Below are 22,681 nucleotides of genomic sequence, written 5' to 3' on the forward strand. Positions count from 1 at the left end.
GTCGGCATCTCAAAAGTTTGATACTGCAGTCATCACAAGAGCTAAGAGATTAGTTGGTGACTAGCGCGAATCAGCCATCTATCAATTGTTTCATTAGCTACTTGATGAAATTCAAGTACATTTTGGCCTGACCAAAGCTCAATATAGATGGGCACTTAGAGACAACTGAAGATAGTGCTTGTCTTTGGGGTGACAGAGCTTGCACTTGAATAAATAAAAACTGCCAACTCCCACCCTATCCTATACAAGGAAGCCCCATGGAGTTCAACAGAACTCTCCCCCAATTAATGTCCTTAAAGGTAAAGGGACCCCTGACCATTAGGTCCAGTTGTGACCGACTCTGGGGTTGCGGCACTCATCTTGCTTTATTGGCTGAGGGAGCTGGCATACAGCTTCCGGTTCATGTGGCCAGCATGACTAAGCCACTTCTGGCGAACCAGAGCAGCGCACGGAAACACCGTTTACCTTCCTGCCAGAATGGTACCTATTTATCTACTTGCACTTTGACATGCTTTCGAACTGCTAGGTTGGCAGGAGCAGGGACCAAGCAACGGGAGCTCACCCTGTCGCGGGGATTCGAACCGCCGACCTTCTGATCGGCAAGCACTAGGCTCTGTGGTTTAACCCACAGCGCCACCCGCGTCCCAATAATTAATGTCCTTAGCAGGGATCAATACATTTTCCTGAGCCCATGGGCACATTTGGAAACCAGCGGCATCACATAGGAACAAAGGAAACTTCTTTACACTGAGTCAAGTCATGGGTCGGTCTAGCTCAGCATTGACTGGCAGCAAGTTCTCCAGGATTTCAGGAAAGGAGCTTCTCTCCCAGCTCTACCTGGAGATGGTGGGGATTGAACCTGGGACCTTCAGCTTGCAAAACAGATGCTCTGCCACTCAGCTACAGCCCCTTCTCCAACACACAACATACAGCAACCAGCCACACTCCCGAGCCTTCTTTCAAGCAGCGCAGGGGACCCTGCTGTGGGGTGCAAGGGAAAGCCTCTCTGGGTCCATGCACCACCGGCAGGCATCCTGTTGGTGACCCCTGGTCTATGGGGCTGCAGCCTAGTTGTGTTTGAAGTATGGCAGGGAAGACTCCATATTTAATATGGTGTCAAAGCCATGATTCTTCAACATCAACTTCGTTGGACTGGTCATGTTGTATGGATGCCTGATGTTCGTCTTCCAAAGCAACTACACTATTCCCAACTTAAAAATGGAAAGCGTAATGCTGGTGCTCACCATAAGAGGTTCAAAGACTCTCTCAAGGCAAATCTTTTAAAATGTAATATGAACACCAACAATTGGGAAACACTGGCCTGCGAGCGCTCCAGTTGGAGAGCAGCCTTTACCAAAGGTGTTGTGGGCTTTGAAGACACTTGAACTCAGGACAAAACATGCTAAGAGGAAGGCATGCTTTGCAAACCCTCACCATGATCAACTCCCACTCGGAAACCTATGTCCCCACTGTGGAAGGGTGTGTGGATCCAGAATTGGCCTCCACAGCCACTTACAAATTCACTGTTAAAACTGTGTTCATGGAAGACGATCTTACTCGGCTATGAGTGATCGCCAAAGAATAAGTAATATGGTTGCACGCCACTCAAACCTCCGATTCCAGGAGTTCAAGGTTTGTGTTTCCTTTGGAATGAGGGGTAGCGGAGACTGTGGTGTCTTCATAATATATGGTTTATTTAAACATATGTACAACCTGAGCCTACGAAGGGTCTTGCTTCTCCCATAGCCACAGCCTTGGATGTGAGCAGAAATCAGGCATGTCTGTCCATCACAGGCTTCAGCCTGCTTCTTCCCCTAGCTTCTAGCTTGCACACACACATCTCTGACCTTTGTCTTTCTAGCTACCAGTGAGTTGAGGGAGGGGTCACCCCTGTGTCTTCTGCCACCAAGCCTCATCCTTTGTTAGCTTAATGACCCATTACCTCACCAGGAAGAGTGATTTTTCTCTCTCAAACCAACCAACTAACTAGAAAATTTAAACCATGTTTGCTTCATGCTTAAATGGAGATTTCAAATGGCATTGCACATGTGCAGATAATCGTGCATGCACAGACGAGAGCTTCATGAACAGGTGTTCCGGAGGCTAGAATAATAGAATTGTAGGGCCGGAAGGGATCTCCAAGGGTTGTCTAGTCCAACCCCCTGCAATGCAGAAATCGCAGCTAAGGAATCTCTGACAGATGGCCATCCAGCCTCTCTTTAAAAACCACCACGCTCCAAGGCAGTCTGCTCCACTGTCAAACAGCTCTCAAGGTCAGAAGGTTCTTCCTAACATTTAATCGGAATCTCCTTCATTGTTATTTGAAGTCATTGGTTCAGGTCCTCTGCTCTGGAGCAGCAGAAAAACAAGCTTGCTCCAGCTTCCATGTGACAACCCTTCAGATATTTGAAGATGGCTATTTTATCACCTCTCAGTCTTCTCCAGGCGAAAACATGCTCATCTCTCTCAACCGTTCCTCATAAGGCTTGGTTTCCAAACCTAGTTGCAAGGGTGGGAAACCAAGAAAAAGCCATACAGGTTGGTCGAAGACATCTCCCCACCTCCCTGATGCCAACGTCACTATGTAAATATAGCTTTAAATGCCATAGGAGAGGGAATGAACCTGCAAATTTCTCCTACTTCCAGGATCCCCCTTTTCATCTGCATGCTGCAAAGCTGTTGCAGTGACGATATTCTAGACTCTGTTTCTTTCTACTCTGGTGTCAGTTTTGTCCTGATGGTGGAGCAGAGAGCAAGCAAAGTCTGCTTTCGCCACCGCTCCCTGCCTTTGCAGTCGCTTTAGAGCATCCACTCCACAAGGGAAACTGCTGCTTCCAGCTGCACAAAAAGAATCGCTTGGAGAATGTTGGTTTTACAGGCTCTCCTGGGGATCCAGCCTCCCTCCCGTCATTCTTCCGTATGAAACAGCAATGAAAGCATGGCATCTTCCGACTGCTGATGGGATCCCGTTTCCCTTCCCTGAAGGATGGATTTCCACGTGAATCACACCATGAGCATGAATGACAGCGCTCCAAATATCTCCAAGACAGGACAAAACTTTTCCCACAATGGTAAGTCAGGGGAGGGAGCCGTAGTATTTTGAGACAAGAGGAAGGGATTCTTTTCGATGGGAACTTTATATGGATTCTCATCTGAATCTCTTTCCATGTCAGACCCACCAACATCTGTGTGCATTAGATTTATTGCAAAAGGAATTGGGGCAGGTGATAGCTGCACATTAAACATTATGTGTGTCTATGTGCAGGAACTAGTGTATGCATTTATGTAGGCAGCCACAGCTCTGGAACTGTGTGGCATAGGAACATGTAGAGTTAGGTGTGCAAAGCTCTTTTAATTTGGAGGCTTCTGCATGCATTTCTACCACTGTTATGGTCTGATATGCCCACGAGAAATGCTCTTTCTCCCGCTGTAACAAACATAAATGATGCTGTTTTCTTCCAAACGCTTTGGTAAATAAGAGGCAAGGAGGATGTGCTATGTGTCTATTCCGAAGCCTTTTCCATGGAAAAAGAACATATACACCCTTCTGAGTCCTTCTGATGCTTCTCTCCAGTCATATTTTGCAAGATTAGCGTAACTGCACATGGGTGCAGTGGGCTCGGTGCAAACCAGACATGTCCAAAGAAAAGCTCAATAGAGGAGGCAGGTGATATTAGCAAGGGTAGGGAACCTGTAGCCCTCCAGATGTGGCCAGGATACCACTCCCATCCTCCCTGTCTGTGCTGGCTGGGGCTGATGGACACCAGAGTCAGAAAAACATCTGGAGGGCTTATGGGACATTGGATACTTTTTCATTCTATTGACCAAAAATAAGAAATTCCCTGCAATAAGGTGCTTATCAACTTTTGAAAACATTGTTTTGCTGGGAGCTTGTTGTAAACCAGGGATGGAGAACCTGTAGTCCTTCACATGTCATTGGACTCCAGCTCCCATCAGCCCCAAACAGTATGGCTGAGGACAGAACTTGGAGTCCAGGACATCCACCCCTCCATCCCTGCAATAGCCCTTAATTCACAGAGGGGCAAAGGCAGAATGAAGCTAGAGGATAACACTTTGTGCATCTGACCAAGTGGACCCCAGTCCACAAAAAATGTATGTCATAAGCTGTTTGATACCACAAGAGCATCTCCCTTTGGATCAACCACCTTGAGCCCTGATATCAGCAGGGGAGGCCCTATTGGTGGGGCTGCCACTGTGGGTGGGGTGTGTGTGCCCAGGTGTCCCTTGACATTCCATTTGTGGAATGCCCTCCCAGGTGAGGTGCACCTGTCTCTCTCATTAACAGCTTTCAGTTGTAATTTTGAAACATCCCTGTTCACTCAGACATTCTATGGTCTGAAAGATGCTGTTCTGGACAACCTTGACATTGTTTTGAAGGAAAAGGTTGATTATCAATAATAATCCACAGGGAGGACATGGTGAACTTCATGAAGAATTTGTAGGAATTCCCAAAGGTGCCCAGGGTGGACATGGTCTTATAATCCTCTTCAACAACTGAAATGTCCTCTGTGCACCAGATAAGCTCAATATAAACTTAATATAAGATTGTGATGTAAGCTGACACCCGTTGCTTGAATCACTATCTACTAAATACTGTTAAGTAAATATGAACAGTACATTGTTCCAAAATAATTATGTCAAAACATAGGTTGAAATTTAAAAAGATATGTCAAGATGGGACAAGTTAAAATTGTCATTGCTGGACAAAATTTCAGTAATAAAAATGAATGTTTTGCCTAAAAAAAAAAGAGAGGAATAGGTTGGTTATCATTATTTTAAAAAGGTTTTCACTGTCTCTAGAAGCATGCAGCTGTATTGTTTTATTATTGACATGCTTGCCATTCTGGGCTTCTTTGGGAAGAAGGGTGGGATATAAAATTATTAAATAATGCTACAATGTAAGTAGAGACTGCTGGATCAAGCCAATGGCCCACCTTGAACAGCAGCCTGTTGTCCCAGTGCCTAAGGACTTGTGGGCAATGGGCAAACAGGACCTGAGTGCACCAGCCCTCTCCTCGCTTGTGCTTCCCCAGCAACTGGTAGTCAGCCTCTAACAGTGAAGGGTGGAGCACAGCCTCCATTGATAGCCTTATCCTTTGTGGACAGCCATGTGAGCACCATTTGAAGTTATTCTGTCTTTCCTCTCCTTCCCCGCTCCCCCGTTGGAAGGCGACCTCAGCCCTGCAAGCTACTCTACCTTCATCATGCCCACCTTGTTCGGCATCATCTGCTTGCTGGGCATCATCGGCAACAGCATGGTGATCTGCGCCGTCTTCAAGAAACCCAGCCCCACCAGCAGCGTCCCGGACATCTTCATCATCAACCTGTCCATGGTGGACTTGCTCTTCCTTCTGGGCATGCCGTTCCTCATCCACCAGCTGCTGGGCAACGGCGCTTGGCACTTTGGAGAAACCATGTGCACCATCATCACCGCCTTGGACGCCAACAGCCAGTTCACCAGCACCTACATCCTCACCGCCATGTCCATCGACCGCTACCTGGCCACAGTCTACCCCTTCACTTCCACACGCTTCCGGAAGCCCCCCGTAGCCATCTCGGCCATCTGCATCCTTTGGGCTCTTTCCTTCCTCAGCATCACTCCCGTGTGGATGTACGCAAGGCTCATTCCCTTGGGCGGAGGCTTGCTGGGCTGTGGGATCTGCTTGCCGGACCCTCAGCGGGACGTCTACTGGTACACCCTGTACCAGTTCTTCCTGGCTTTTGCCATCCCTTTCGCCCTCATCACCGTGGCCTACAGAAGGATCTTGCTGAGGATGGCAAGCTCCTCGCAAGCCCTGACCGGGCAGAGGTGCACCAGGCTCCGTACCAAGAAGGTGACTCGGGTAGCCATCGCCATCTGCCTGGCCTTCTTTGTCTGCTGGGCCCCTTTCCACGTCCTGCAGTTGGTCCAGCTGGCTGTGCCCCAGCCCACCCTCGCTTTCTACTATGCCTACAATGTGGCCATCAGCCTGGGCTACGCCAACAGCTGCCTGAACCCTTTCATCTACATCTTGCTCGGGCAGAACTTCCGCAGGCGCCTTGTCATCTCCGTCCGGCCTGCGGATGCCGGGGAGGAGGTGACCCAGAACCAGGTCAAAAGTGCACGGGGACAGCCCAGCGAGTCTGGGCAGCCTCTGCTGCATTTGGCCTCTGTTTCAGCCAGGTAGGATGAGAATATTACGGCCTTGTTCCCATTCTTAGACCAGTTAGCCGCAGGGACTGGTGATAGTCCGCTGATAGGAAGAAGAGAGGAACATTCACCTTATGCATCTAGCTCAGTACGGTCTGCAGCAGGAGTAGCCAATATGGCGCTCTGCAAATGTTGTTGGACTGCAACTCTCATCAGCCACGGCAAGGAGCTGACAAGGATCAGGGTTTTCATTCACTCATTTGGTTGGTTGGTTTCATTGCATTTGTATACCTGAAGGAGCGTGTCCACCTTCATCGTTCAGCCCGGACACTGAGGTCCAGCTCCAAGAGCCTTCTAGTGGTTCCCTCATTGCGAGAAGTGAGGTTCCAGGGAACCAGGCAGAAGGCCTTCTCAGTAGTGGAACACCCTCCCATCAGATGTCAAGGAAATAAACAGCTACCTGACTTTTAGAAGACATCTGCTTGATGTTTTGCTGTGGTTTTATAATTTGTTGGAAGCTGACCAGAGTGGTTGGGGCAGCCCAGTCAGATGGGTGGCATTTATTATTATTATTATTATTATTATTATTATTATTATTATTATTATTATTAAAGTTAGCTTTATGGCTGAGTGGGGATTTGAACCCTGGTCTCCCATGTTTGCCAACATCTGGAAGGTACTACATTGGAAGGTACTACATTTCCTAGGCCTGGTCACCACAGACTAGAAGTAGCTCTTCGGCATTTCAGACAGGGGACGTTCCCAGCCCTTTCTGGCGATACCAGAGATTGAATCTGGTAAGATGCGGTTCTTCCCCTGAACAGTGGCTTCCTACAGTGGTGGAATTCAAAACCACATCCTCAAAGAGATGGTGTTCTCCTGTGCCCTTCCAAAGCTTTTGTTTGTTTTTTTATAAATATTTATTAGGATTTTACAAATTATAACAGACATAACAATGCACACAAACTCAAACAAAAATAAAATAAAAAAGAAGAACAAGTATAATTTCAAAACCTTATTTTCTTAAAACTTATTTCACCGACCTCCTCATACCTCCCCTTTCTGCATTCCCATTTCAAAAATTTAGTTCAAATCCTCACCCTTAATTTTGTCTAATTATCATCCTTACTTTCCTTTCAACTTAGTCTTTACAGCTGTACTCCATTTGATTTTGAAAACCACATCATTCTAAAACTCATGTATTTTACAATATTTCTTAAGATAGTTCTTAAATTTCTTCCAGTCTTCTTCCGCCATCTCTTTTCCCTGGTCTCGGATTCTGCCAGTCATTTCTGCTAGTCCCATGTAGTCTATCACCTTCATCTGCCATTCTTCCAAGGTGGGTAGGTCTTGTGTCTTCCAATACTTTGCGATGAGTATTCTTGCTGCTGTTGTAGCATACATAAAGAATGTTCTGTCTTTCTTTGGCACCAATTGGCCGACAATGCCCAGGAGAAAGGCCTCTGGTTTCTTAGGGAAGGTATATTTAAATACCTTTTTCATTTCATTATATATCATTTCCCAGAAAGCCTTAATTCTTGGGCACGTCCACCAAAGGTGGAAAAGAGTACCTTCAATTTCTTTACATTTCCAACATTTATTATCAGACAAGTGGTAGATTGCCCTGCCAAAGCTTTTCGCTTGAGCGCCATGAGCTACATCCTTTATAGGTTGACCTTAGTTCCATATGGTCATCTGGAATTACATGGCCAGAGTTTGAACAAAGTCTGATGAGCAGGAAGACAAAACAAAATGAACAACCAAAGAAACCTGGGTGGGAAGCAGACACTTTAATGATAGATGCCTATCATCTATGGTTCTGCAAGGCGAGAAAGGGATTAGAAAGCTATTGGACAACATAGATTTGCTTCTGTTTTATTTATTTATTTATTGTAGGATTTCTTAGCCACCATAAGGTGCAAGGTGGGTTACAATAACACCACCATACAACATACACACCAAATCTACACTTTTGATCTGTGTGGAATTGGGATCAGAGCCGGCGCTACCATAAGGTAAAGTGAGGTAGCTGCCTCAGACAGCAGATTCTGAGGAGTGAAGGGAGAGGAGTGTGGGAGGAACAATCTCTGTGCATCTTATAGTGTGCTCCAGCCACACGAACCCCTAACCTAGCTTTCTGCCCTCTGATGTGGAGGTGGCGTCTGACGTAGGTTCCATCTGTGCTATAGATCTAAAGCAGCATATACCACTTTAAACAGTCATGGCTTCCCCCCAAAGAATTCTGGGAACTGTAGTTTGTTAAAGGTGCTGAGCAGGGCCAAGGCCATCGGAGGGGAGGGGAGGCGCCCCAGGAGAAGGGGAGGTGGTTGGGCTATTGGGCATCTTACCTGTTCTTTCACACAGTGGAGGAGGAGGCTGGGGCAGCTTGGAACTGTCAATTTGGTGGGCAAAGTGGTCTGGGTCTCTTAGAGTTGGTGCCTATGGTCAGCAGCTCTCCAGGGTTTTCAAGTAGGGGGCTGAAATTAGAGTGAAACCACTGGGATGAACCTAAGTTAGGCTAGGCATGCCCATTAATTTGAACAGGTCTACTAGGATTGGCTGGACGTGGGTGGCGCTGTGGTCTAAACCACAGAGCCTAGGGCTTGCTGATCAGAAGGTCGGCGGTTCGAATCCCCACAACAGGGTGAGCTCCTGTTGCTCAGTCCCTGCTCCTGCCAACCTAGCAGTTCGAAAGCACGCCAGAGTACAAGTAGATAAATAGGTACCACTCCAGTGGGAAGTAAGACGACATTTCCATGTGCTGCTCTGGTTTCGCCAAAAGCGGTTTAGTCATGCTGGCCACATGACCTGGAAAAACTGTCTGCGGACAAACGTCGGCTCCCTCAGCCTGTAAAGTGAGATGAGCGCCACAACCCCAGAGTCGTCCGTGACTGGACCTTACGGCTAAGGGTCCCTTTACCCTTTACCTTTACTAGGATTGGCCACAAGCCAGGGTTCTCTCCCAACCCAATCTGGAAATGCTAAGACCTTTTCCCCTGTGAATAGATTCTATCACGCCCCACACAAGGCTGTTGAAAGTTTGTGACACTCCAACTTGTAAACTCTCTCTCTCTCTCTCTGTCTCTCTCTCTCTCTCTCTCTCTCTCTCTCTCTCTCTCTCTCAATTTGGCTAAATCTGAAAATCTCTCTCTTTTTTTTTAAGTGGGTTGTGATGTGTGCCATTCATTAACAATGTATTTAGAGATCCCTGTTATATATTCTTTAACGCTAAGTATATGAGTTTACCTGTACTGGTGTTTTGACCAATTGAATGATGCAACTTGAACCTGCTACGCAACAATTTAATTTTGTTTGGTTTCGCTTCAGACTTGGCGTGGTGTGCTGGAGGTATTTCAGCTCATTTGAACCGTATCCTTGAAAAGTCTTGAATAAAGAGTATTCAGTGTGGATTGTGTGAGCAGCTTAAATTTCCAAGAATATAGGAACTTGCCATGTCTTTGGTTCTGAGCCAATGCATACATATTAATTTAAACCTTTTCTAGACAGATTGGGTTTATTTTAATCCACTGCCTACATAAAAGCATTCATTTAATTCCCACAGCACTCTCTGTGAAGGTTCTTTTTTATTTTTTCAAGTGTTTTAAGCTTTGGTTCTTTATTAAAAGATTGAAGGGAGCGGGGGAAGAAACACAAAACATCCTTGGTTCAGCGGATGGCAGGCTGCCGCAGAAATGTTTCTGGGATGAAATGCAGCAGCCTTTTTGATATCAGGGTTATTGTGAGAAGATCAGTGAAACCAAAAGCATTTCTCATCCCTACCTCCCTAGAAGGAATAGAAAAGTAAACAAACTGCATATTCTCTCTCCCTTTCTCTCTCTGTGTGTAAGCACCACAAGATAATAATAATAATAATAATAATAATAATAATAATAATAATAATTTATTTATACCCTCACCCATCCGTCTGGGTCTCCCCAGCCACTCTGGGTGGCTTCCAACAAAAGATTAAAAATACATTAAAACATCAGTCATTAAAAACGTCCCTAAGCAGGGCTGCCTTCAGATGTCTTCTAAATGTCAGATAGTTGGGTTTTTCCTTGACATCTGATAGGAGGGCGTTCCACAGGGCAGGTGCCCCTACCGAAAAGGCCCTCTGCCCGGTTCCCTGTAATCTCACTTCTCACCTCGGCACTGGATCTCAGTGTCTGGGCTGAACGATGGGGGTGGAGACGCTCCTTCAGGTATACTGGGCTGAGGCCGTTTAGGGCTTTAAAGGTCAGCACCAACACTTTGAATTGTGCTCGGAAACGTACTGGGAGCCAATGTAGGTCTTTCAGGTCCGGTGTTATATGGTCCTGGAGGCCACTCACACTCCCAGTCTAGCTGCCACATTCTGGATTAGTTGTAGTTTCCGGGTCACCTTCAAAGGTAGCCCCACATAGAGCGCGTTGCAGTAGTCCAAGTGGGAGATAAGTTTATAAGTTGTAGTAGAAATGGCAAACCTTTTTCAGAATGATGACCACATTCGTTTTTGGTCAAACTTCCAAAGCTCATATGCCCGAGATGGGGAGGGTCAGAGGAAAAAATGGACAGAGCAGTGAAGGTGAGGGGAAGGCAATGGGAAGAGAGGCATTGTGCTTGCCACCAGGCAATGGCTTCTTCCACCTCCAGTAGCCTTTCCCAGACCATGACAGGGAGAAGAGCAGTCAGAAGCAGCTGGGAAGAGAGAAGAAGAGTTCAGGGAATTTTTTAAAAAAATAATTTTATAAGTTGCGCATCTTTGCTTCTCAGTTTGCACTGTGTTGTTTTATGCACTGTGACTTGCTGCTATTTTTATCGATCATATTTTAGAAATTATTTATTGTAATTGTTAAGAGTGAATTTCTGTTTATTATTTGCTGATATTTATTTTTTCAGTGTACTATTATATTCTCGTGGATTATTGAGCAGTACTTTATTTGACAGGAGCTGTTTATTTTAAAGTTATGTGTGTTTTTTATTATGACATTTTTGTATTGCATCCAATTGTTGTAAGGTGTGTGTGATCTTTGTTGTTTCTTCAGCTTGTAAAAGCCTAGGGTAGAGTGATATTAAAAAGGCGGTATACAAACTAAATTTGAAGTGAAACGAAATGAAGAGGAAATGAAATAAATGAGGAGATGGAGAACACTGAGTTCCATCTTGAGCAAATAGAAGCAAGGTGAGACATAAATGTGATCAATAAATAAATCTTTGTCAGTCCCTCAGCCAATTTACTGTCACAGGATCCCTCATCCCAGTCTTAGGCAGTTATACTAGTCAGCTTCTCTTCCTACACACCAGACTGGAACAACTTAAGCATCCGATGTCCAGTCATGATGGCTGTTAAGTCTAAAGATCTTTGAGGAAAGACCTAGATGAGCTCATCCTGTCTGGACCCTGTTAAAACAGGCAAACCCAGATCTTCCATTGCCTGCAGAATTGTGAAAATCTCTTTGCAGACCTGACTGGAATAACAATCATTTAAAAAAAATTCCTTTCACTTCCATATATATATACGACACAGCTTCTAAAAAACAAAAGAAGGACACCTGAGATCTGGGCAGTAAACGTTGGCATATCCAGGAATGTTATGTATGTGCCAACCAAGGTGTGGTCTCACATCTTGTCTCGCTGTGACTTGAGCCCCAAATGATGTTGAGGGAACAATGCTTAAAAACTTGGGGGGGGGGAGTACCTCTGCCCCCAGGAGCTGGCACCCCTGTTTTTTGGGGGGGTACATGTCAGTGGGGACGCGGGTGGCGCTGTGGGTTGAAACACAGAGCCTAGAACTTGCCGATCAGAAGGTCGGCGGTTTGAATCCCCACAACGGAGTGAGCTCCCGATGCTCAGTCCCTGCTCCTGCCAACCTAGCAGTTCGAAAGCACGTCAACGTGCAAGTAGATAAATAGGTACTGCTCCAGCGGGAAGGTAAACAGCGTTTCCATGCGCTGCTCTGGTTCGCCAGTCATGCTGGCCACATGACCCGGAAGCTGTAAGCCGGCTCCCTTGGCCAATAAAGCTGAGATGAGCGCCGCAACCCCAGAGTCGGTCATGACTGGACCTAATGGTCAGGGGTCCCTTTACCTTACATGTCAGCGAGAGAGCCCCAGCAGAGATTTAGAATGACAAAACATGCAGCAAAGTAAAGCATCGAAATATAGGCTGTTAGACCATTAAAATACCCCTTCTAAGTTTCTTCCAAAGCTACCCACTTCCCTTAGCAGAGAAAGAGACCACACCTTTAGTAAGTTTAAAATGCTTTACTTACAAACCCTTCAACGGGTTAAAGACCTCCAAGGAAGGAGAGCCCGCAACCTCCCAAGGGAGACGGTTCCACTGTCGAACAGCTCTTAGGAAGACACTCTTTCATACCACAGGTTTCCTGCACACTGTTCCAGCATAGGATATGCACCAGAATTTCCTCCAGTCGGAACCCCTTTTACAACGTCTTTCTTTGCTATTCATCAGATAATACTGCGTATCAATGGCCACGAGCCACAATGGCTATGTCCTACCTCCAGTATCAGAGGCAATATGTCTCTGAATGCCAGTTGCTGGCAATCTGAGGCAGGTGGAGTGTTGTTGCATTTAGGACTTCCTTGCGGGCTTCCCATGGGTATCTGATCAGTCATTGTGAGAAAGGATGCTGGACTACATGGGCTATTGGCCTGGTGCAATAGGGTTCTTGTGACGCAAGAGAGCCAAAGTTTTGATCAACAGACAATGCTTTCCCAACCTCTTATGTGTGCCAGTGGTGCACCGATAGTATAAAAGCTCTGTTCCTTAGCTTGCCTATAACAACTCTGAATCAAACTCCAATTTCCCCCAACAGATTTTCCAACAACAAAAACTTAACAACTTCCACTTAGAAAATGACAACGAGCCGTTAAAAGCTGTTGATTGATTCCTGACAGAATCTAGGGAGCTTTCTTCTCCTATCTTTCCATACAGCTTGTTCCAAAAACCGATTAAGCCAAAGTACTTGATTGCAGTCCAGTGTGGTGCTGTTGACTTGCCTGTGAAAAATAAATTGGCTTAAATCCAGGTAGGCCGGTTTAAATGGCTTATAGAGGAAAGGGCAGATAATGCCAGCGCTAAGACCATTAGCCCATTATAACAACCCTAATCCTCTGCCCTAACAAGTAAACGGAACAGCCATTTCATTATAGACTTCTTGTCACTGGGTTTGCAGGAATCGGAAAATATGACAGTGGTTGAACAGGCATGTACAGGCAGAGGGGTCTTTTGCACCTGTCAATGGAACTGCAAGATTGACACCCTGCAAAAAGTAGAGGGACAGATTAAAAGTTGTAAAATGTTAGGCCATAAGGCCATGAAATTAAGGGGTGGCAGTGAGTCTGTGACATTTCTATAATCAGCTGGTGATCTATTTTCATCTTTATGTGTTTTCCATTGTCTTATCACGGCTGTAGTCTGCTTTGATGTTATGAAATTGTGGTATACAAATATTTGTGATAAACAAATTAAAGGTCAAAGTTCAGATAAATGGCCCCAGTATTTGCATCCTGCACTTCTCTGTATGTTCAATTCACCAGGTGAGAGTAACCCTGTGCAGTTAACCATGGTGGTTCTGATAACGTGGTTCTTTAAGGTGCCCCAATATTCTTTGTTGGTTTGGTTGCCACAGACCGACGCTTCTGCTCCCCTGAGATTCACCGCTCTGATACACCAGAAAGACAGAATCCCTGAGAAATTAAGTTACACCACAAGGAAGGTCAAATCAACTTCTGCAAAGCCAGAATGTCTTCTCTGCAAGAACCAAACCAACAGTTTAGCAGCAGCATTTTGGTTTCAAATTGAGCTGGTGGCTGCCACTGAGCTAAGAATCTTAGAGGTCTCAGCTAAGCTGAGGGCGTTAGGTTTCTGTTTGCTGTGAATCACTTTTATTTGCTCAGATTTGAACCACTGGTCCTTTAGTGGATCCTGGTGGATCACATCGTTATTTGTTGCATAGAGAGAATGGGATTACTGGGGGACACCTATAGCCACAGCATTAGGGCTGATTTGACAGGGCTGACTCTAACAGGCAAAATGAGGCTTCCCCCTTCCTCCAAGCTTTCACAAATATTTCCATATTCAGCTTCTTTTGCTGCCCAAAAATTATAGCGTTATGAGAAAGGGACAAAACCTTTCTCCATGCCATCCATAACATCCCCTCCGACATTTCTCCCATGAAAATAGGGACGTCCCATTACATAATGGCAATTTTACTATTTATGCCCCACACATTTTACTAGCTTGCCCCAGCCACTCTGGGCAGCTTCCAACATATATAAAAAACAAAAATAAAACATTAAACATTTTTTTTTAAACCTCCCTATGCCTTCAGACGGCTTGGGGGGTTGGATAACTCCATACCCTCCGACATTTCTCCAATGAAAGTAGGGACATTTTAAAGAAAAGTGGGACATTCTGGGATCAAATCAGAAACCGGAATGGCTTTTCTAAATCAGGGATGTCCCTGGAAAATAGGGACACCTGGAGAGCCTGCCATAATTTTATAAACACATATCAGTTTGTTCCTCACTCACCTTTTCGCTAAACCAGTGTTTCCCGAACTTGGGTCCCCAGCAGTTTTTGGACTACAACTCCTATCATCCCTAGCTAGCAGGTCCAGTGGTCATGGGTGATGGGAATTGTAGTCCAAAGACAGTTTGGAAACACTAAACTAACATCTCTCAGGATAGTTGTGAAGACAAAAAAGGGAGACAAGGTTACACCACCCTGAGTTCCTTGGAGGAAGCATACTTGATTATTGCCTACACCAAACCACTGCCTTTTCTTGGATTTTGAGGCTGCATCATAGCGACATGACCCATGGGAGCGCATGTGTGTACATGCGCATTAGAAGGATTATCAGAAACGGTGTTATCTTTGGAAAGGAAGCCCTGCTCAGCCTGCAGGGGAACATCAAAAGCCAAACCAAAAGTGACTGATCCTCTGAATTATGCAAAGAGAAAAAACTTCATCATCAAACCGCAGACCTGGGAATAAAAGTCCCGTGACAGAAGACAGAGAAGTCAAGTGCCTAATCACAAGTGCAAGGAAGGTAGCAGGGCATCACGCATTCCACCCACACCCCTTCTCAAGATGAAATGCTTGTCTGGTTGAAAGGGACTTCTATATACAGGAGAAAGGAGCTGGGTGATTAGTGAGAGAGTCAGGTAAGGCAGGAATGGGGAATTTTGCAGCACAGAATTACGCCAAGGTGCTGACAAGCCCCGCGGTGCCACTCTGATTACATTCTACTCAGTGTAGACATGCTGGAATTGATGAATCTAAGTGAATACGTCCATTGGTTTCAAGGTGTCTACTTTGCATAGGGAGAGCACTGGATGCAGCCATTTTATTCAGCCTCATTGAATCTTTAGGATAACTCTATGAATTTTGGGCTGAATCTACACAGATATTAAAAATGCTGTGAAAATGCTTTTTTTAAAAAAAAAATACCCGTTTTAAAATATATATGGAATTTGCCATTAGCTCATCAGCACCATCTAGTGTCCCATTTGTATAATGCACTTAGAACACACTTAAAATGCTATATTTACAGCTGTATAGCTGAGTCCTTTTAGTTCAGTTTGTACCATTTCTACCTCTGTTTGCAATTTTTAAAAAATCTGAAAATTCATGCCCATTTTTATGTTTTACATTGAACATTTAAATTCAAACGTTAAACATCCTCATCCTCATTTAGGATTCCCTGAATCCTTAGACTCCCCTCCACCCTTCCGTGATTACCATTTTCAATCTTTTTCCACTGCTTCACATATTTTCTCTATTTTTCCTAAATAATCCATTTTTACCTTGGTTTCTAGTACATTACAAACGTTACTCAAATCCTGCCAAAGTTTTTAGTTGTTTACAGTGTTCTTTAAGTACATTGTGAATTTTTCCGATTCCTTCGTAAAGTTCCTCTCTTCCTGGTTTCTGATTTTCCCAGTCATTTTTGCCATTTCACCATAGTCCATCGCCTTCATCAGCCATTCATCTCTGGTCAGGACTTTATCTTCTTTCCATCTCTGGGCCAGTAGTATCTGTGCTGCTGTCATCACATACATAAATAGTCGTTCTGCTCCTTTGGTATCTCTGCACCTAAAATTCCTAATAAAAAAAGCCTCCAGTTTTTTCACAAATGTTATTTTAAACATTTTTTTCAACTCATTATATATCATCTCCCAGAATGCTTTTATTATCTTGCATGTCCAGCACATCTGGTATAACGTGCCTTCCTTCTCCTTACATTTCCAACATACATTTAAAGCAGTTTTATACATCTTTGCTAATTTTATAGGTGTTAAATACCGCCGATACATCATTTTCATATAGTTCTTCAGCTCACAGCATGCTGTAAATTTTAAGTCAAGGGTCACCTAGTTCAACCCCCGGCAATGCAGGAATCTTTTTGCCCAATGAGAGGCTCAAACTCACAACCCTGAGATTGAGAATGTCATGCTCTGCCAACTGTGCTATCTCAGCTGTTACAGACAACCATTGCCCGTCATTGGCTGTGGCTTCACACACTGTTAGTCTCCTTGCCTTCTACTTTGGGCCCTCGTATTTATGGGACCGCCTCTCCTGGTATGCCCCACAGAGGACCTTAAGGTCCATGTATAATAAGAGTTTAGAGGTCCCGGGTCCTAAGGAAGTCAGATTATCCTCCACTAAGGCCAGGGCCTTCTCAGTGATGGCTCCAACCTGGTGGAATGCTCTGTCCCATGAGACCAGGGCCCTGCAGGATTTAACTTCCTTCCGCACGGCCTAGAAGACAGAGCTATTCTGCCTGGCTTTCAATTTGAACTTAGCCTGATCCTTTATTCCCCTTCCTTCCCTTCCCCTCCCCTTTTTATGAAGATTACCCGCTCTGGGATCCCACAGCTAATTCTCCCCTGGTCTCCTCGCTGGCGCAAATAGGACTAATTTAGCCAGCTAGCCCTGGTGCTCATCTAATGTTTATTGGATGGATTTCCCCCATAAACTGATTTTTGAGTTCTGAATTTATCGTTATTCATGTTTTATACTGTATTTTATGCTGTTTTTTGTTTCATCAATTAAGTGTTTTCAATTTGTTGTTAGCCACCCTGAGCCTGGTTTTCTGAACCGGGAAGGGCGGGGTATAAATAAAGAATTATTATTTATTATTACCCATCCCAATGGACACCAGCCACCACTGCTTGCAGGTCTGAAGAACCGCTAACAGAGCAGACCATGCTGAGCTTGATGGCTAAACAGTTTGCCCTGCTCTAAAGCACCTTCCGACGATTCGCACAATCAGGAACTTGAAGCCAAACTAGATAAAGTGATGGAGGGCAAGCCCATATATGTCCTGTGAAGGAAAAATGGTTTCCTCTGCATAAATCGATCTATTTCGGTCTACAGAACTGAGACTGGCGTGCTGTGGCTCAGCAAGCATTTGAAAGGGATTTTGCCTTCCAGGCAGCAGACTGATTGCAACACGAGGCTGGCTAGATCCAGTGATAGATTTTGAACTGCAGGAGCTCTCATCACAATCGTGCTTCGTATATCACACTCATGCAGACAGGCAGAGAGTAAGCGATCAAAGCGCAACAGGCCATTGCAAAATACACAATTTATTAGGACCAGCATAACTGCAATGAACCTGTGTGTGGTTTCCTAGTAATAAGCACTATTGAACTCAATAGCGCTTACCTCTGGCTAGGGATGTGAAGAAAGTTGACTTCTTTTGAAACTGCTTATGAAACATCAAGTAAATTGCTATTTCATGCCCTCATCAAAGTACAGTGGTACCTTGGATTAAGAACTTAATTCGTTCCAGAGGTCCGTTCTTAACCTGAAACTGTTCTTAACCTCAGGTACCACTTTAGCTAATGGGGCCTCCTGCTGCCGCCACGCTGCTGCTGCGCCATTTCTGTTCTCATCCTGAAGCAAAGTTCTTAACCCGAGGTACTATTTCTGGGTTGCGTGGCAATACTCCCCCCCATTGAGAAATGAAGACACGGGACACGGTATTTTAGGTTAATGGGCATGAAAAGGCCACAACTTTATTGATTACAGAATTGAAAGGTATTGGCTTTAGGCATTGGCTCCTATCGACTACCCGGCATGGTGACCGGGAGGGTTGTCCACAAACCGTGGGGGGTCCCGTTGGAGTACGCCAACTAGGATCCCACGGGTGTCACCGCTCGGGGGCGTGCCGGCGGCCCTTACCTCCGTAGGTTTCGGACAAGGCAACGCCCCCCGGAGTCCTCTACCGGACTACCCCTTTTATTTGGGGGAAGGTGATGGCGCTTCCTTCCCCCCCTCTCATTTGCGTCTCTATTCCCCCTGCCAATGCCTAACCGCCAACACCGGGGAGTTGTGACGTTTGCTACGAGGTAGGCGAAAAAACCAAAAGGCAACAAAGTGCGCCAACTTGGAAAAATTCCTACCAGGCCCCTTGCGGCGACCAACCGAAGTCCATAGCAAGGCCAAGACTAGCTAAACCTACGGGTGGGTGGGATGGGAAAAACTTCTCTGGGGTCCAGGTGGGAAGAGGGCGATCCCCGGGCGTGCCTGGCCTTATATAGGCAAGGTCCCGCCTCCCCGGCCAGCCAATAGGCTGGCCGGTTCAGCGACACGCCCGGGGATTCCCTGTTCTCGCGCGGGGGAAGAACCAGCCCCCGCGCGGGAGTGGGGGTGGAGCAAGCCCGCAACCCCATCTCCTTGAAGCCGGAAATGGCTTTGCGTGGCAATACTCCCCCCCATTGAGAAATGAAGACACGGGACACGGTATTTTAGGTTAATGGGCATGAAAAGGCCACAACTTTATTGATTACAGAATTGAAAGGTATTGGCTTTAGGCATTGGCTCCTATCGACTACCCGGCATGGTGACCGGGAGGGTTGTCCACAAACCGTGGGGGGTCCCGTTGGAGTACGCCAACTAGGATCCCACGGGTGTCACCGCTCGGGGGCGTGCCGGCGGCCCTTACCTCCGTAGGTTTCGGACAAGGCAACGCCCCCCGGAGTCCTCTACCGGACTACCCCTTTTATTTGAGGGAAGGTGATGGCGCTTCCTTCCCCCCCTCTCATTTGCGTCTCTATTCCCCCTGCCAATGCCTAACCGCCAATCGAGCGAAGCTCGCCGCCAATACCTTTTAAACCTGCAACCAATCCCTAATCCCTGCAATAATGTCTCCCAACCACAAGTCATTTCCCTCATTGGAAAGATGCACGCCATCACATCTGTAGAGGGCCTCGTTGCTGAACTGGATGCTTGGGTGGCCAATGACACACCCGCCCAGGGCCGCCACTCTACGCTGCACTGCCCGCTCTAAAACCTTTCGTGCTTTATTGACCCCAGCCGGGTTCGCACAGTCCCTCCAAGTCCTTCTTTCCAGCAGTGAGGACCACAAAATTGTGATGCTCGGGTACGCCACCATCAGTTCAGCCAGATCGTCAAATATGTGCCATCTCAGGTCAATCGCCTTGCGATAAGCCAAGTCATTTTCCCCCAGCTGTATAACTAGTGCATCTGGGGGGCCATCCGTGGCAGCTCTCGCCATCACCAAGGGCCTGAATTCGCTCCAGCGCATCCCCCTTCTTGACAACCACTTCAGCTCAACATTAGCAGGCAAGTTTAAGTTAGGCCCAAGCCCGGTAGTCCTGGCTCGAACATTGGCCCAGTGTACAATGCTGTGGCCCACTAACCAGATGTGTATCTTTTGTGATTCTGTAAGGAAACAAATAGAGAGATCGAGGTCAGGTTTGTCACCAGTCCCAACTTACTTTCTTAGGTAGGCCCTGTATGCATTGGACTTCCACCGGCCCAGTTCTTTTATCCTCTCCAGCGAGAGACCAAGGTGCACTGCAGTAGTTGCAGCACCAATCCTAAATGAATGAGCGGCAAATTCCTCCGCGGGCAGGCCACAGGCAGACAAAGCTTTGCGCATTACTCTAGTAAACTGGTGTCGAGCCAAGGGGGACCCATCGGGATGGATTAGTAAGGGGCCCTGACTACTGGGTCTTAAGTATAGGAAACGCCGAGCATCCCTAACCGGGCAGGGCCCGGTGCCTTGGGCAGCTGGTAAGCGCAGGAAGGCCCCCCTACCCTGTTGATCCGTCTTGGAGCTGCGCACCTGAACTAGCAATTCACTTGCCGATAGGGTTATGTCACTTATGTGGATGCCCCTCGGGCCGTGGGCGGCCCCGCCCTCGCAGACCACCTCCCCAACACGGAGGGCCCCGAAAAATGCTATGGAAAAGGCTGCTGAAAATAAGCGCGCTTCATACTTAGACCAGCAAATTTCGCGTAATTTTACGTGTATCTGAGCTAAAATATCATAAGTTATGGGCCTCCTCTTGTCAGAGCTGGGGGGCTGGGCCCGACGCCAGCCCTCAAGGGTCTTACGTACTATAAACTTGGCGCACGGGTCGGTGTCGAAAAAGCTTTTACAGAAATATGAAATCCCGGCGGACTGAATATTGAGGGTCCTGGGAGCCCTGCCCAATTCCTTCAGGTATGCGAAATAATGTAAGACCTCCCTCGTGGAGGGAACGGCCTTTAGGCTGACTTTAGCTGATCTACTGCGAAATTTAAGGAAGTCAGCCCACGCTTTCTTGTAGGATCTCATAGTGGAGGGGGCAACTGCACCGAATACTCCCTTCAACACTTCCTGCTCCCAAGACTCCAGAGGTGTTCCGGGAAAGGCATCGATGACTGCTCCGCCTCCGGCGCTAACGAGCGGAAGCGCTCCATCTGAAAGCGAGACAGAGCATCCGCAATATCGTTATTAATCCCGGGTACAAATTTGGCTGAGAAGTATATATTGTGCTCGAGACATTGGAGAATGAAGGACCTTAAAAGGTTACCCACCCTAGGGGAACGGGCAGACTGCCTGGAAAGAACCGCCACTACTGCCTGATTATCTGTGTTGAAGCAAACTCTGTGATTGCGGAATTGCTCAGTCCAGAGATGAACTGCCACCAGGATAGGGAAGAATTCTAGAAAGGTCATGTCCCGGGAGATGGGTTGACCCCGCCACTCTTCTGGCCACCTTTTTGCGCACCATTGCCCTTTGAAATATACCCCAAAACCTAAGGACCCCGCAGCGTCAGATTGCACCTGGAACTCCGCGTTGAGAGTGATGGAATCCTGCCATAGTGATACACCGTTGTAATTTTCAAGGAATTGTAGCCAGACTTCCAGATCGTTTTTGACCTCTTTGGAGAGGCGGACCCTATGCTGGGGTGCCCTTAGGCCGGCAGACAACCTGGCTAGCCGTCCACAAAAGGGCCTGCCCGGTGCCACCACCCTGCAAGCGAAATTCAGGTGGCCCAAGAGAGATTGGATCTGCCTTAGCGTAACCTTCTTTAGGGGCAGAAGCTGCTGAATCACCTCCTTGAGAGCTAACAATTTTTCTTTGGGTAATTTGGAAGTTTGGGCCACGGTATCCAATTCAATGCCTAAGTAAACCAATGTAGTGGCGGGACCCTCGGTTTTTTCAGCGGCCAAGGGCACCCCAAGCTCATCTGCTAAAGCCATGAAGGCGTCCAAGAGCGCTGTGCATCGCGGTTTGTCCTCTGCCACCAAAATAAAATCATCGAGGTAATGGGACACGCCCGATGAACTCGTCCTGGTGCGAAGGGCCCAATCGAGAAAGGTACTGAAGGTCTCAAAGGCAGAGCAGGCCACGGAACATCCCATGGGCATAGCTTTGTCGATGAAATATGCCCCCTTAAATCGGAAACCCAACCAACGGAAGTCAGCCGGGTGAACCGGAAGCAGGCGGAACGCGGACTCAATATCGCATTTGGCCAGGAGTGCCCCGGGCCCGAATCTGCGGATCATTTTAACAGCCTGATCAAAGGAGGCGTATTTCACCGTGCAAAGCTCCTGAGGGATCGAATCGTTGACGGAGCCTCCCCTTGGGAAGGAGAGATTGTGGATCATACGAAACTCCCCTGGGGCCTTCTTCGGCACGATACCCAATGGGGATAAGTGAAGGCCCTCTACTGGGGGCTCTGTGAAAGGACCTGCCACCCTGCCTGCGCTAATTTCCTTCTCTATCTTTTTCTGGGCTATTTCTGGCTTTTCCCTAACCGATTTTTGATTTTGAGGGTCCCCGGTGATAGGAGGGGTGGACACTGGGATTCTAAATCCCAAGGAGAACCCCTCCCATAGGTACTGTGCCGCCTTCCGATCGGGGTACTGGTCCAGTAAGGTTTTTAGGGGCTGGAGTTTGATGGGGGAGGCGGCTAAACCCAAGTAATGGTTATTGACGGTTAACAGGTCCCTGATGGGCGGATCCGGGGGTGCCCCTATTACTGCTGTGGGAGAACCCCCGGCCTCCCCGAAAGGGCTGTTGCTTGTTCTTGAAGCAGGCCGAGGCGGGGTGGCTACCCCAGCACCGCTCGCACTCGTGCAAATACTTACAGGAGGGGCGTGAACAAATGCCCCTGTTGTATTCCCAGCATTGTCGGCGGCGCTTCGTCTCTGTCTTACCCGCCTTGGAGGGCTCCAGGTTTCTCTTCTCGATGTATGGGTTGACTTCTTGGCCCCAGAAGT

At 46.9% G+C, this 22,681-nt stretch overlaps 1 protein-coding gene across 2 annotated transcripts; it reads left to right on the forward strand.

The window, feature by feature from the left end:
* The first annotated feature begins 2,435 nt into the window (after positions 1-2,435).
* MCHR1 (melanin concentrating hormone receptor 1) lies at positions 2,436-6,719 on the forward strand. Of its 2 annotated transcripts, XM_082199515.1 has the most exons (3): positions 2,436-2,538; positions 2,647-3,071; positions 5,191-6,719. In XM_082199515.1, the coding sequence occupies exons 2-3, from the start codon at positions 2,987-2,989 to the stop codon at positions 6,186-6,188; spliced, it is 1,083 nt and encodes a 360-aa protein (XP_082055641.1). In that variant the 5' UTR covers positions 2,436-2,538; positions 2,647-2,986; the 3' UTR covers positions 6,189-6,719. The 2 variants fall into 2 exon arrangements, with proteins under 2 accessions (XP_082055641.1, XP_082055642.1); XM_082199516.1 differs by lacking the exon at positions 2,436-2,538 and having other exon boundaries at positions 3,018-3,071; positions 5,201-6,719.
* The last annotated feature ends 15,962 nt before the right edge of the window (positions 6,720-22,681 follow it).

This window comes from Podarcis vaucheri (genome assembly GCF_965113315.1).
Source record: "Podarcis vaucheri genome assembly, chromosome: 14".
NCBI classification, from domain to species: domain Eukaryota; kingdom Metazoa; phylum Chordata; class Lepidosauria; order Squamata; family Lacertidae; genus Podarcis; species Podarcis vaucheri.